Source organism: Episyrphus balteatus, chromosome 3, assembly GCF_945859705.1.
Source record: "Episyrphus balteatus chromosome 3, idEpiBalt1.1, whole genome shotgun sequence".
NCBI classification, from domain to species: domain Eukaryota; kingdom Metazoa; phylum Arthropoda; class Insecta; order Diptera; family Syrphidae; genus Episyrphus; species Episyrphus balteatus.
Genome location: NC_079136.1, coordinates 96,313,396 through 96,329,381, shown reverse-complemented (window position 1 = coordinate 96,329,381; position 15,986 = coordinate 96,313,396). Strand labels below are relative to the sequence as shown.

The following is a 15,986-nucleotide window of genomic DNA, read 5'->3' as shown; positions in this document are numbered from 1 at the left end:
TTTTTATTGAAATCCAACCTCATCCCTTCCTTTGAAGCAACATAAGAAATCTGTATCCGAAAATAAAAGTTTTCAGATGAGAGTGCAAGGATATACTCCTATAAAGCAATGATGACGATAGAGGATAAGATCATGAGGATGTGAAATTTATTTTCTTTTTTTTTTATGACTCTTGGAGGCTATTCAAGATGATGATGTTGATGATGAAGACCGTGATGGTGACATGTTACCACGAAAGTTTGGTAAGGGGTTAGTGTTCTTTGGGTATAGTAAATTCAGTTGACTGTGTGATAGTCTTAAAAGGACAGTCACAAAATTCCCAACGAGAACTTTTTCAAACACTTTTAGAGGAGAAAGTTTTATTACTGTAGTTTATTTTTTTTTTTTTGTATTTCGAGTTTGATTGGATGAAAGGGAAAGTGAATTGAAAAAAAAAAAAAACTTAACCAAAGCCCTTAAGGGTAAATTTTCGGTTTTACGAGAGGTGATATTAATGTCCTTTTTTTGTGGAATATTCGTTTTGGGAGAATGATAAATGGTATTCCGGTTATCCCGAGGTGATATCCCGGCCATAGAATATAGGTTTGCAAATAAAGGTCAAAAGCTGACAAATTGTTGGGATAAGGAAACTTTTATTTTATCAAACGAATCCGATAGGGATTATTATTTTTTTTTTTGTTCCTTTATTATTATTAACAAATGGTTTTTACCCATGGGTGAGATCCAGATAAACCGTTATCAAATAAATAAATTTTTAAGTTGGAGAAACAAAATTTTCAATTTATAAATGGTTAAGTGTGTATGTAGCCGTTGGTCAGTAAAATTAATTTTTTGACACTTCAAGAGATGTGAATATAAAAACAATTTATAAGTATTTAAGGCTTTAAATATTAATTTAATTCATATAAGTTAGTATTTTTTAAGGTGGGGTAGCTTTTCTTTGTGCACTTTGGGTATTTTGCTTCACAGACGACGGTTTTAAATGGAAACCTTAATTTTTTCAGATTCGAACTTGTATATATATTCTGGATTTATTTTGGAATAAAGATGAAGTTGGATTAAAAGGTAAGGATTTCTATAAAACAACCGAAACCCACTTCACAACAAAACAGATTGTTTACGCGTACTTTTGTTTTTTGAAAACCCACTTTTCAATATAATTTCACTAATAAATTTTAATTGAAAATAATTCCACGAAAACTTAACGTTAGAATGCAATGACCTGCAACTTGGTAACCAACCAAACAGACACTTATATAGACGTAATTAAAAAAAAAATGATAACTATACAAAAATGGCTCAGTAAACACCCTAACCAGAGATAGAGAGGAAAAGAACATACAACCCAATTAAAGCACATCCATATTTGCAAATGTTTTTTTTTTTTTATTTGTGTTTTTTTTTTACTATTCAACATTCTTTTCTATAGAAAATAAGTTTCTTTCAAAGGATGCATTTTTTTCTTTTAGAAAAAGAAGAAATTTTTATTTAGTTTCCTCTTTCCGGTTAATGTCAATGGTTTATTTACCCTAGAAAGAGGCAAAACTATGAAGAGAAAAAAAAAATTAGAGGAAATTTGTAGCTTTCTCAACTTTATTTATGGTCGTAATGAGCAATCAAATAATTAAAAAAAAAGAAGAAAATAAAACTAAAAACTAAAGTGAGAATACTCAAAATCATGGAAAAGAATTTTTTTATGTTGGCATATTAGCTAGGTAAATAAATACACGTTCAACAACATGCATTTGAATTACGGATTTGTGAGAGTTCTAACCAGGAACTGGAAATTATTTTTGAATCTTGAAAATTTACTCATGTTTCCTTTGAATTGTTTTAAATTAATTTTTTTTAATGAATTCCATATTTTGCCATTAAAAAGTCATTTTTTGTTTGTATCCATTTCTCGAGGTGGACAAACGATTGCAGTTTGAATTTTTGAAAAAAATTAATTTTTGAGGATTTTGAAATTTTCACTGTGGTGTATGCGTAATATTTTTTTTCGATTTTTCAGTACAGAATTTGTTTTTTTGAATATCTTCTAAACGTAGGGTGGACAAACGACAATTTTTGGTATGCGTATAGAACTCGAGGTGGACAAACGACAGAAATTTGAAATTTTGAAAAAAAAAAATCAATTTTTGGAGATTTTATGGGACTTTGAAATTTTTAGTACAAATTTTGTTTTTTGAATATTTTTTAACAAACGACAAACGACGATTTTGGACAAACGATTGCCGTTTGAATTTTTGAAAAATAATAATTTTTGAGGACTTTTTAATTTTCAGTAGAGGTACACTGTGGTGTATGCGTACTTTTTTGAGAGTTGCTATACAAAAATTCTTTTTGGAATATCTCCTAAAGAGAGGGTGGACAAACGATGAGTAAAGAACTCGAGGTGGACAAACAGCAGTTTGAATTTTTGATAAAAATTGATTTTTGTGGATTTTAGGGGAATTTCAATTTTTCAGTGCAAAATTTGTTTTGGAATTGCACTGGGGTGGAAAAACGATAATATTTGGTATGTATATAGAACTCGAGGTGGACAAACGATTGCAGTTGGTTTTATTCTTCTATCTCAAAATTTGAGCGTTTTAGACAATTTTTCATTTTTTAGACTTCCTATTAAAAAAAAAAAGAATTTCCTCTAAAATTTTTTTGAAGGGTGGACAAACGAAAATTTTAGGTGGACAAACATGGACAAACGAATTAGATAAATTTGGTTAAAAAATTTTCAGTTTTGGCTTCACGGAGCTCATAATTTTGTAATTTCCATTAATCGTGGTATCACATCCAAAATTAAGTGTTACAGTTTACCATGGCATTGTTGATTTAACCTGAGCGATTTGTTAATTTTACAGGGACAACACATTGATTTTACAAAAGAAACCTGTCAATTTAACCAGGGCACTTACTTTATTTTACCGGAGTTGATATAAGCGATGCAATTTTAGCGGTTTTGCTAGATCAACCTGATTTTTTATTTAACCGGGACAAAACGTCAATTTTACCAGGCAACCTGTCTATTTCAAAAGAGCAATCCATTGATTCTTCTTAAGAAATCCGTTAGTTTCACTGGGTCGATTTTACCATAGCCGTTCATCGATTTTACCAGAGCATTCTGTTAATTTAACTGGAAAAACACGTCAGTTTTACTGGAGCAACTTCGATGGTATTGGAACACTTCGTTGATTTTAATCCGTCCCGGTTTACCCGGGACTGGCCCGTATTTCTATAGCTTGTCCCAGCTTTTTGTTTAAGAAACCCGGGACATATGTATAAGTGTCTCGTATTTTGTAATTTGTCCCGTGATTGTCCCGTATTTGGACATTCTCTGATTTTTATAATCAATATTTTAAATATTTTGTACGGAAAACAAGAAAACAGTGGCTGAAAATTAAAATTTTTCTAATTTTTCGGATAAAGCATTAAGCCTAGTACGCTGCTGAAGCAAAACGAAAATTTAAGTCTCCAAAGTCAAAGAACTTTTGCTGCAAGAAAAATTGCCTAGACAAATAAATGGGAGTGACAAACGATTGAAAAATCTCCATATATTCTAGCACAGGTAAGAATTTCGTTACCTAAGCTGCGTATTGTGCAACAAAAAGCAAAATTTTGTGCTGGTTTTGTATGAAAATTTTCGTTTCGCCTCTAGACTAGGCTTTAGTTTTTTTTTTTTTTTTTAATGTTCGTCAATTATTTAGTTCCAGCTTCTGTTTGTCAGGTTGCTACATCAGGTAAAATGTTTCCGAATAGGTAAAGAACGACATATGGAAGAGTAATGAACTTATATAAGTTTCAAAACTTTTAAAGACATGTTAAAAGTTGTATTAAAGATCATACAATTTCAAAATCATTTAAAATAAAATTAAAATGTTAAAAAACAGCTCTCCCGATTTTTATTAAAAAAATATTTTTTTAGAAGTTGTTATTAACAGACATTATTATAAAACCATTTTCTTGATTTATGATTTCGTAATATTTCGTATAGATTTTGAATAATCTATATTTTCAAAACGATCCAACGAGTTTCTTATCGGTCCCAGGATTCGCTTCCAGAAATATAGTCACCGTATTTACAAATCACGTTTATAATACTGTCAACAACCTAACAAGATCTAAACAAATTTCCCAACTCGATGGGAAATACCTCCATAATTCGATTATTTTTGTTCTTAATGAAGTCATGGCCACTTTCTTTCAGGATTGAAATTCCTTATTCATGAAAAAAAAAATATATTTTTTATACTTTCACATTAAACAAACTTACCTTTCCTAAATTGATGAAACCATGATCGCTGGCCACCCGATCAGCTAATCCTTCTTCTTCACCATTCGGCACATGAACAGCCCACGTATGTGTAAAATGCCCACCGGGCGTCGATGGATTTGCCTCTAATTCACTATCGTCAGCAACAACGCCAACATTCGAGCTACACAAACACAACACAACACTTATTTGCAGACATAAAACTAAGAATTTTGTGAAATCAGTCCGTTTATCTACGAAAAATGCTCGAGGTCTCATAAATATCGTCGATGACCTCGACCTCATCCTCTCTAAGTCTAATGTGTGTCGTCCTGTCGATTGCCGCCACACATTTTTACTTGATGTTTCATTATTATTATTATTTGTAGTTGATTTGGATACACCAAGCTGCGTACTATTATCACAATAATTGTTTAAGATTTTTCTATTTATTTTATTGGTGGTGGTGGAGGTGCTAGTCATAATAGTTGTTGTTAAAGGGGTGGTAGAATTATAGGACGTCACTGATGATAATGTTGATAATGATAAATTTCGGCGGCGAGGACTTTTGTGATGCTTAACTATTGAGCTGCTAGAATTTGATACTTTTGTTCTCGCTGATGCTGTTTCGATCACAGTCATGTTAGCTGAGTTGTGTGGTGATGTTAAGGACGAAGTTGTCCACCGTACTACATCGTTTTTCATTTTGTTTGGCTTTAATATTAAATATCCTTAAATGTCCTTATTATTAATATAAAACGAAAAAAAAACTCTAATGCTACTTAATAGTAGAATCGGTTTTCTATCTACGACGATGTGAGCTGCCTAGGATGTCCAATGTCCTGAGTGCTGTTTCTATGTTTCTTATGATGGATTTGTTCATCAATATGACTGTGCGAGTATACGAATCTGAAGAGAAAAAAGAAAAGAGAAAATAATAAAAAAAAATTGTATAAAACGAGGGATAAATTATGATTAAATGAGAAAAAAATTTTCTGTTGAAATTCAATTTATTCTCGTAAGGATAACTCGATTATAAGGATCTTTCTAGGAAAAGATTTCAGTTTTTTTTTTTCAATTTTTTTTATATTTTACAACATGGCGCATTTTTTTCTGCACTTTGCCATAAACTTTTTGAAAAGAGAGTGCAAAAGTGGGGTGAATGGGTTCAATTAAAATGCAATCAATTTAAATCAGGTCGGACAGCAAGAGAAAAGGATATTGCTTGGAGCCCAGAGCTCTCCAACACTGTGTAAAGTATAAACCAAGGCCAAGCTCTCTGTGGGTTGTTATACTATAGCTTTCGCCTTCTATATACGAAAAGAATGATTTTAAAATTTTTTTTTTAATATCCTATTAAAGAAGTGAGTCTTTTAGCTTTCACACTTGTTGAGGGCTACCGCAGAAACAAAAGATTTAATACACTGCGGGGTTGAGTTTGATGAAGTGGTTGCAGAAAAAGCGAATTATTTTGCAATTAACCTTAAGAAAAAGGGCATGTTTAAGAGTAGAACGGGGCGCATAACACAATGGGATTAAAACGGAAATATTATGGAGAATAAATGAAAGTTAACACAACTATTTACTGTGGTATTGCGGTTTGTTTGTTTTAGTTTTTTTTTTTTTTTTTAGTTTCTCAAAAGCTGCAGTCAAGTTAATGTTAGTTTTCTCTTTGATTTAATATGATTGAAAAGGGTTATAGGAATGGTGTATTGCGGATTGTGCGTTGAACATAAACCACATGTTTTAGTTAATTTAAATAAATAGATATACATTTGGTTAAATGGTAAATGATGTTATGCGGTTGATAAGGTTTAAAATTTATACAAACAGACAATAATTGGTGGTTAGGGTTTTTTCCAAGGAGACAAAATTAAGGTTTACTCATGTAATCTAGTTACAAGTTTTTCGTTCCTTAGCGTTTTGGCTATTAAAATGCCAATATTCTTTTTTGTAAATGGAGATATTTTTTGTATTATTTGTATGTCACATAAAAATATTCTTTTCTTCTTAAATTCTTAAATGTCTTTTAATATAGTTCTGAGTACACAGAATCACAGAAGTTTTATATTTACTTTTTTAGGAAATATTGATTGTTTGTACTAGTAAGCCTAAAAGTATACAATAAAAAAAAAACAATCGTATTTTATCACTAAAATGATTGATATCATTGCATTGATATCTCCTAACCTTGTTGGTGTTATTCGTTGTTGTGAATCCAATTCAAGGTGTTAATATCGTAATAACACACAATTAAATTGCACACTTTTAGGCTCTATATAATGTATGAAACTTTGATCTTGTCTTATTTCTAAACGGTGAACGTTATGTAAAACTTCAAAGGCAATTGTATCTTAAATAAACTCAGCTAAAAGATTGTTAACCACTTTTGATTAAAAAACTTTTTGTTGTTGAGAAACAAACAAAAACTTGTTTTTTTTTTACCTGCGATAATGGACGGTGGAAAGTTCTCCGATTTCAAAAAAATATACTATAGATCAGCCTGTTATAATTTTTTTTTTACATTAAGGTGATGAATCGAGGGGCTGAATTTGAACCCAAAGCCTCTGGTGTGATGGCCCATTGCAATAAGCCTTGGGTAACTCTTGGTAAAGAAGGAAAGTTCGAATCAGAAATTACTTAATTGAACCAAGACGATGCGAATTTTAAACATGGAACGTAAATTTTTCGTTAAGTTATCTCAAATTATTTTCTTTAAAATTTAACATTGGACACAAAATATAAGACATCTTCTTTTACCTCCCAAATGTATGCAATAAAACAATTGAACTGAAAATATTTTCATGATTTCTTGATTTTTGTGGTTATTCCCCGCAACATGCTAACAAAACATCTTTATACGAGTATGTAAATGAAACACACACACACACACACACACACACACACACACACACACACACACACACACACACACACACACACACACACACACACACACACACACACACACACACACACACAAATCATCTTCTTCGGGTGGATAATTAAGAAAATCTACAGAACCCATAACCGAATGCAATGTTGTTCCTTATAATTCTAACTCTTCAACTCAAAGCCCCCGCCATCATCCAGAGTCTAAGTTTGAATACAAGCAAAAATATCTTTCAATTTGTTGAGAAAGAGCGAGAAGGAGAGAGAGTCAAGTGTCGTTTGTTGTTGTGTTTGTTTTTTTGGTTAGAATGAGAATGTGCATTCGCATGATGCACGAACAGATAATACACATATAAAAGCTGCCGCAAACCGCAATATCGAAGCAAGAAGAACCATGACATAATCAGACGTCAGACATTATGGACTTATGAAATTCGTGTCGAGCTAGACACATTGGGATAAAGAGGCAGATAGAGACGTTTCGTTCATATATAAAACGAGGGAATGAAGATGTGTTATATGCTCGCTCACAATGCATTTGGATTTGAGCCTCGTCGAAGGATATGTAGGTCAGTCAACATTATCTTGCACATATCCTCGGATGAAAGGATAAGAGTTTTTCGTTGTTGTTTGGTGGGTGGCGGTGCGCGGGTTCGAGAATCGACTGTAAAACCCAAAAAGGGTGTGCTTAGAGATTCATCTAAAACTCCTGCTCACTCTCCCTCTCTTTCTCTATCTATTTTCAATCTCAGTTGTTTCAGTTTTGGATGTAAATTTGTGCAACTGGAATGCTATCAAATAACTGGGAAGAGAAGAGTTGATTGTTAGCCGAAGGAAAACATGCTAAATTTACTCTCGCATTTATGCAAGTTATGAGTTATTATGGCCAAGGGGGTAGATAATAATAGTTAGAAACGGCAGGACGGTTCTGGTGGTTTGGTATGAGATGTTGTACTTTTAGTTTTGGACTTATAAAGTTGGACAAGGTGGATGGGTTGGTTGGTTGGGTGATGGGTGGTGCGACACGCAACTACCCTTGACTACGTCGTCGTCGTCATCATCGTCGACGAAGATGACGATATGACACGGTGCACAAGACACGATATTATGCTGATGCTGTCACTATCGTTTTGCAGAAGATGAATATTCCAAAGTTTTCTATGCCGAATGCGAAAAAGTTATTTTCAAGAAAATGTACAGAAAAAGTCGACGTTGTTGTATCCTGAAGATGGAACTCAAAAACCAAAAGACGAACTTTGCAATGTTTCTCTGTCAAATGGATATACATGTATAGTTTTGTATCTATTCAAATTCAAAATGAATTCCAATGCCAATAAAAGTTACAAAACTTCCCGGAAGCAATATCAAAAAAGCGTAAAGGAATGAAGTTAGAAATGAAGTTGTTGCCTTATTTTTATGAAGAAGAGAGAAGATATCAAACGAGGAGGTATGTCTTGAGTTTTGGTTATTAAGAAAGTATTTTATTTGGTTATGTATATTTTATTTTTGAGGATAAAATATTTTCTGCATGATTGAAGGATAAATGGACACTGCTTCAGAGAGAAGAGAAAATTTTATTGAGATAAATTTGTTTGAATTTAACGAGTTAAAAATGTTTTGAAAAAAATGGGTTTTAACTGTAGACGCGGCAACGTTTGATAGAAATGGAAAGCAAGAACCAGTTAGTCAAACAGTAAAGTATAAGAAAATGTAATTTTCACTATGATGCGGGAGAGCTTATAAAGCTTCAATTCCAACTTTTCCTTACGAAAAAGTGTTTTTCTTTTTATATTTAAGATAAGTTAACATCGCCAAGAAACAATTTTTTTTTATCATAAAATAAATTATTTCTTTAATTTTTAGTGTTAAATGAGAGTTTCATAGCCAAAAATTTACGAAAAAAAAAAAAAAACACCATAACCTTCATCAACACTAACTAATTTGTCACCATTCAAAAATTAATAAAATTTTTTAGAACGCCTCTGATTAAGGTCTAGCTTAAAATATTCCAGGGTATTCCAAAAATTTTATTTAGACCTTTTTTTTTTTTTGTTAATTTACAAGACGGGTAAACACAAAATTTTCTTTCTCTACGTAGTTTGCATTTAATTTATATATACGTTAACATCTCAATTACAAGGGCTTTATATTTTAGGGTAACTTTTGTGGTCCTATTAAATCAACCTCGAAAATATTATAAGACCCATCCACAAATGGCAAATTTGTGTGTTCCTTTTTTCTTCAATGAGAGAATAAACCAACTATATACTACTTCCTTATTTCTAGATGGGTAATGATGCGAAATATGTGCGGATATACTGTTTAGCTGCGATGATGGCAACCGACCTTAGATGAATGAACGATACGATGATGTGCCATAGTACGTGGGTGGTGATGATAAATGAATGATGTTGTTTCAGAGGTGGATTACGTCTTATTTGATAAAATGGGGCCCATACCCGGTTTTCGGAAGTTTACTAATTTTTTTTTCCCAGATTATAAAAAACAAGAATTAGCCAACAACTAACGTATCAAATAATAATTTGAGAACGAGGTAATTGCTAGTGAGCATTGTAGGAAGTATTAAGGAAATCTTTGTTTTTTGTCTCCTAAGTTTAAAAGATAATAAAAAAATAAAATGCACGACTGGGTCGCACGAACTTGCTCTTGGAGTTAAAGTTGCTTAAATTTTTAAGACCTTTTATATAGAAATTTGGAAAAAAAAAATAAAATCTGAAATTAAATTGCCCTCCTAAACAAGTATGCAGTTTTGATTAATATATTAACGTGCATTTTTAGAAAAAAAATTTCAAAATCGTTAGAGCCGTTTTTTAAAAAAACAATTTTTTATAAATAATTTTTTGGAAAAAAAGTTTTAAAATAAAATTGTAATGCCATTTTGTAGAAATCACTAATCAACATCTAAAATCAAAATTTCAAAAAAATTCAATGTCCCGTTTTCGAAAATTTGATTTTTCAAAAAAAAAATTTCAAAATTTTTTTAAAAATCCAAAAATTATTTTTTTGGAAATTTTATTTTTGGTTTATATTTAAATTATATAAATACTTCTTCACAAAAAGTTTCGTTGAAATCGAATAAGAAATTTCGGAGATATTCGAATTTGAAAAAAGCGGTTCTATGGCAGGTACCGTTAATAATGATTTTTTCATTGAAATATAGACCTTAACTTAAAACTAACATTTGAATTTTGTAAACAAAATCGTTGGAGCCGTTTTCAAGATATTTCAATTTTACTAAAATCGGTATATGACAAGTACCGTTATTTTTGGTCCAAAAAAATTAATTCCAAAAACCCCTCTGGAGAGTCGCCAAATAACGCTACATACCAAGTTTGACATTAATCGGGCCATCCGTTTAGGCTGTAGCTCCTTATACAGACAGACAGACAGACTGACAGACTGACAGACTGACAGACTGACAGACTGACAGACTGACAGACTGACAGACAGACAGACAGACAGACAGACAGACAGACAGACAGACAGACAGACAGACAGACAGACGGACTTCCGGGACCCACTTTTTTGGCATTGTCTACCATCGTAATGTCATGGAAAAATGTTATCTCCACTTTTTTTTTGTACGAATGCATAACTTGATATATAGTACCTATATCGCAAGTAAAAAAACAAATCTTGTAGGTAGGTACTTAAAAATTCAAAGTCCCCTAAAATGCCCAAAAAATAGCTTATTTAAAAGAAAATAAACTTCTGTCCTTTGTCCTCCTCATTTATCCACCCTAGAAATTTAAAAAAAATGTTGTACTTTAAAATTCAAAGTCCCCTAAAATCCTCAAAAATGACTCCTTTTTTCAAAAAATCAAACTTGTGTCGTTTGCCCACCTTGAGTATTTCTATATAATACAACTGGTCGTTTGTCCACCTTACGTTTATAGAAAATATTAAAAAACAGTACCTACTGAAAAAATTCAAAGTCCCCTAAAATTCCCAAAAATTATTTCAAACTTCGGTCGTTTGTCCTTTATACCAAAATCGTCGTTTGTTTACCTTACGTTCAGAATATATTCAAAAAATAAATTTTGTACCCAGATTCAAAGTCCCTTTAATTCCCAAAAATAATTTTTTTTTTTTTTTTTGAAATTCAAACTTTTTTGTTTGTCCACCTCGAGTTCTTTCCATATTTTGAGGTCGTAGTTTTGGCTTCACGGACCACAGCTACTGGTTAGCGGTAATACCAACGTCTGAAATTGAATGAAATCAGGGAGACGGTTATATGGTTCTCAAAACAAGCAGTAATTTGTCTGGATTGTAAATTAGAAAAAGTCTTATTAATTTTTCGAAAACGAATACTGGATACATCAATACCAATATGGTGTAAATTTGCCTTAAGGTTCAATTTTCAACAAATCCACTCCTGACATTGTGACCTTTAATTATTCGACCTTTCACGGTTTGTTTGTTTTCATCTGAAGACAAAGATAGAATGGCGCGCACAACAAACAACTTCACAATATGCATAGCAATTAGAATCAGCATTCGAAACAATTTTCAGCTGTCGGCCGGTCATTAATATTGATGGACCTGTTTTTGCCTCTGGAATGATATTATTTATCATCGAGGACGGTCATATTATCAAAATGGCTGCCAATGGCATGATGAATAATGACAAGCCATATTATGTGTATCAACCTCCCCCCCCACCAGAAAACACCATACCGCCCAACCAACAACATAATCATTATCCGTCATGGAATGAGCATCAACAAGGATCATTACTTACGCTATTATGACCCAGAGGATATACCTATATATAAGTAGATTATGAGAAGGGGGGACGGGAAAAGGGGAGGTAAAGAGGAGAGGAACTGTCCAATTTATTGTACTTAAGAGATTAATACTAATGTACTTCTATAGCCAATGGCCTCTTGAACTTGAATGTTCACACCTAAAAACACCAATATAATAGAAAACAAGAATGCGAAATTCCTTGTTATCCTTGTTGCTTGTGTGCTTGTGTTAACAACCATCAATTATGTCATTTTATGAGATTTTTTGATGGACGCGCTTAGGATAAACACAAAACTTTGGCTTTGGTGGAAATAACTTTTAAGCTTATGTTAGGTAGTTTTATATTTTGTTCGACTCCTGTTTCAGTTGAAAATAAAACAACAACAACAAAAAAAAAAATAAAACAAATTTGTTTAGCGTTAATTTATTTGCAGAAACTTAAAGAGCAAGAGATTGAAACAGAGAGAGAGAGAGTGAGAGTTGTATTGAAAACAAAGAACAAGCGACCAGAAAACTCCATTCCTTTCCAAAAATCAAGAAAAATACATAAAAAGGACATTTCTCTATGTTATAGAAATAGAAAATTTTTTTTTTTGTACATTTTTCTGGCTTTTCGGTTGAGCTTCTTTGTGTGTTTCGAGTTTGTTTTTTTTTTTTTTTTTTTTTTTGCTCTCCTGAATTGTACAGAACAGGAAATGTGTATTTTTCTGCGAATTAATCGGACTGGGTATTTCTAATGCATGGTTTCCGTTAGAGAATTATACCAGAAGAGGAAGTTTTATATAAAAACAACTACAAAAAAAAAAAAAAAAACACCTAGCAAAAGTTCACAAAGTGTATAAATGTATAGAAATGTACAAAAAAAAAAGGTAGACGTAAAGTTTGACTCTACTACTACTCTGTTGGTCCGATTAAATGTTGTTTTTCTACTTTTAAGTGCATAATACACAAAAATAAAAAAAAATGAACTTTTCGGGCAAAAAAAAAAAAAAAAAAAAAAACTTGTAAATGTTTTCGCGCTTTTAGAAAAAAAGTTTCGAAACAAATTGGCAACGGACGACCATGAACAGCGGGGAATCTATTTTACAGAGAATTTTTAAATGAGTTTTCACTTAAATAAATAAAATTCAATGTTGATATAGTACATATAGGTACTCCTTTAATAATAAAAAAAAAAAACACTGATTTTAATGCTAGAGAGTACGATAATAGGACAGCAAATTAAAAATTTAAAACGAAATCGCAAGCATAAAAAGGATGCATCATCAAATAAATGTTCATTTAAAATATCAATAATTTTTCTCAGCACCCACCCCGTCGCGGAATGATTAATTGCAATGGATTGTCATTTTGGAGCTTCTGAGTTCAAAGAGAGCCTACAGCACTTAGGCATTTTTTCGTCATTTTGCTTAAATTCATTCCTTTTTGCAAACCAAAGTGACTCTTGCAAATCAAATTCAACTTTTTAATGTCAAATGTTTGAACTTAATATTTATAAGAATTCACTTCAATCCACATTTGAAATTGGTATAAAAACTCGATCTTTTTTCCCAATCATAACTGAAGATATGTTTAAGTTTCATAAACTAATAAATTCTTTATTTCTATGTAAATTTAATTGAATTATTTATAAATGATAAATTCAATTGAATAAATTTGCAGAAGATGGATTTAATTTGAAAATGGGTGCATTTGGCTCGCAAAATTGTAAGTTTAATTTGCGAAAGGTTAATTTTATTTTTAAAAGGACAAATTAGATTTGAAAAATTTAACCTTACCTCCGCAAAATTTCAACTATAGACAATATAGACCGAGAGCTGGGAGCAAATTTTTTGCGTGAGAGGTAACCGATTCATATTAATATTAGAATAACTCCCAGCCATGGTGATGACGAAAACGAACGTCTGCCAGCATGTGTCTGCGCCTTTGCTGAGAAAAAGTGCATCAAAAGTACATTTTTTCTGAAAATTGATTTAGTGAGGGTAACCACCTGGAAACAATTGGAACCTGACGCCCTCGTCGCCCTGATTACAAAAATACCCATGACAGACGTTTTAACCGCGCCCAAACACCCGACAGACGAGCCCGAAAACGCGTTTTTTTACGCGTTTTTAGGGATTGGGGTAACCACCTAAAAACAATTGGAACCTGACGCCCTCGTCGCCCTGATTACAAAAATACCCATGACAGACGTTTTAACCGCGCCCAAACACCCGACAGACGAGCCCGAAAACGCGTTTTTTTACGCGTTTTTAGGGATTGGGGTAACCACCTAAAAACAATTGGAACCTGACGCCCTTGACTCCCTGATTGCAAAAATACCTATGACAGACGTTTTATCCGCGCCCAAACACCCAAAAGACGAACCCAAAAACGCGATTAAATTTTTTAATTGAAGATTTTTGTGAACAAAAAATTTTTTTCAAAAATGTTGCTTAAATTTCATACATTTACTAATGCCAAAAGATTGGCTAGGCAATTAAAGGAAAACAACTATTTAAGAGTCATAGACAATCTTCCACCGTTTAGGCGATAAATGTAATTTTCTCATAAATTGACTTCAAACACAAAATATTTTGAGCACAACGGTCAGCACCTAGAATATTAGCATACACTTACTTAGGGTGACCAGCAATAACAATATTTGCATACACGTTTTTAATAAGCCAGAATTTCATTTCTACATATTGCATTTATCGCCTAAGCGATGGAAGATTGTCCTTCACTCTTAAGCATGGAATACACGGTACAATTATCGTACCGATTATCGTACAAAATTTGAATCGCATTCGATAATTGTATCGTATGTGTGCACCAAAGTATCCGCTGTACCCATATCGCACGGTCGAATGTTGATGATGGAAAACAAAAGGTAGTATGCGATTGATTAGATGAGGGTTGTAGCGTGTGTGGGTTTTTAATTCACCCATGGTTAAGTTTTTGAGATTACATAAATTGTTTTTACCTAACATCCAAATAATGGATAAAAATGTGAAAATTTATTTGACAGATAATGAAATCGTAAGTGAATCGCATGGTGTATGTGCTTTTTTCGATATTGTTAACGATATCGGTACATCTCAAGTCGTGTACTATGATTGTATCGTGTATTCCATGCCTTATAGTTGTTTTCCTTAAATTCCCTAACCAATCTTTTGGCATTAGTAAATTTATGAAATTTAAGCAACATTTTTGAAAAAAATTTTTTGTTCACAAAAATCTTCAATTAAAAAATTTAATCGCGTTTTTGGGTTCGTCTGTCGGGTGTTTGGGCGCGGATAAAACGTCTGTCATAGGTATTTTTGCAATCAGGGAGTCAAGGGCTACAGGATGAGACTAATTTCAAATGGTGACCTCAAGTCCTTGGTTTTTTATTTCGCGAAAAAGATCGCGATTTAGAACTCGTCTGTTGGGGGTTTGGGCGCAGCTAAAACGTCTGTGATGGGTATTTTTGTAATCAGAGAGTCAAGACCAACAGAATGAGACTAATTTCAAGTTGTTGCCCCAAGCCCTTGCGTTCGCGTAAAAGATCGCGTTTTCGAGTTCGTCTGTCGGGTGTTTGGGCGCGGATAAAATGTCTGTCGTGGGTATTTTTGCGTTCAGGGAGTCAAGGGCTACAGGATCCAATTGTTTTTAGGTGGTTACCCTAATCCCTAAAAACGCGTAAAAATGCGCGTTTTTGGGCTCGTCTGTCGGGTGTTTGGGCGCGGTTAAAACGTCTGTCATGGGTATTTTTGTAATCAGGGCGACGAGGGCGTCAGGTTCCAATTGTTTTTAGGTGGTTACCCCAATCCCTAAAAACGCGTAAAAAAACGCGTTTTCGGGCTCGTCTGTCGGGTGTTTGGGCGCGGTTAAAACGTCTGTCATGGGTATTTTTGTAATCAGGGCGACGAGGGCGTCAGGTTCCAATTGTTTCCAGGTGGTTACCCTCACTAAATCAATTTTCAGAAAAAATGTACTTTTGATGCACTTTTTCTCAGCAAAGGCGCAGACACATGCTGGCAGACGTTCGTTTTCGTCATCACCATGGCTGGGAGTTATTCTAATATTAATATGAATCGGTTACCTCTCACGCAAA

The 15,986-nt window shown here is 33.0% G+C and overlaps 1 protein-coding gene across 6 annotated transcripts in view; it reads right to left on the bottom strand.

Moving 5' to 3' along the window:
* Positions 1-15,986, bottom strand: part of LOC129914753 (furin-like protease 1) — a 354,485-nt gene that overhangs the window by 158,873 nt on the left and 179,626 nt on the right. For all 6 annotated transcript variants that reach the window (XM_055994116.1, XM_055994114.1, XM_055994117.1 and 3 more), the window contains one exon: positions 4,268-5,155. In XM_055994116.1, the coding sequence (XP_055850091.1) occupies positions 4,268-4,951 (684 nt within the window). In that variant the 5' untranslated portion in view covers positions 4,952-5,155. The remainder of the gene's footprint in view (positions 1-4,267; positions 5,156-15,986) is intronic.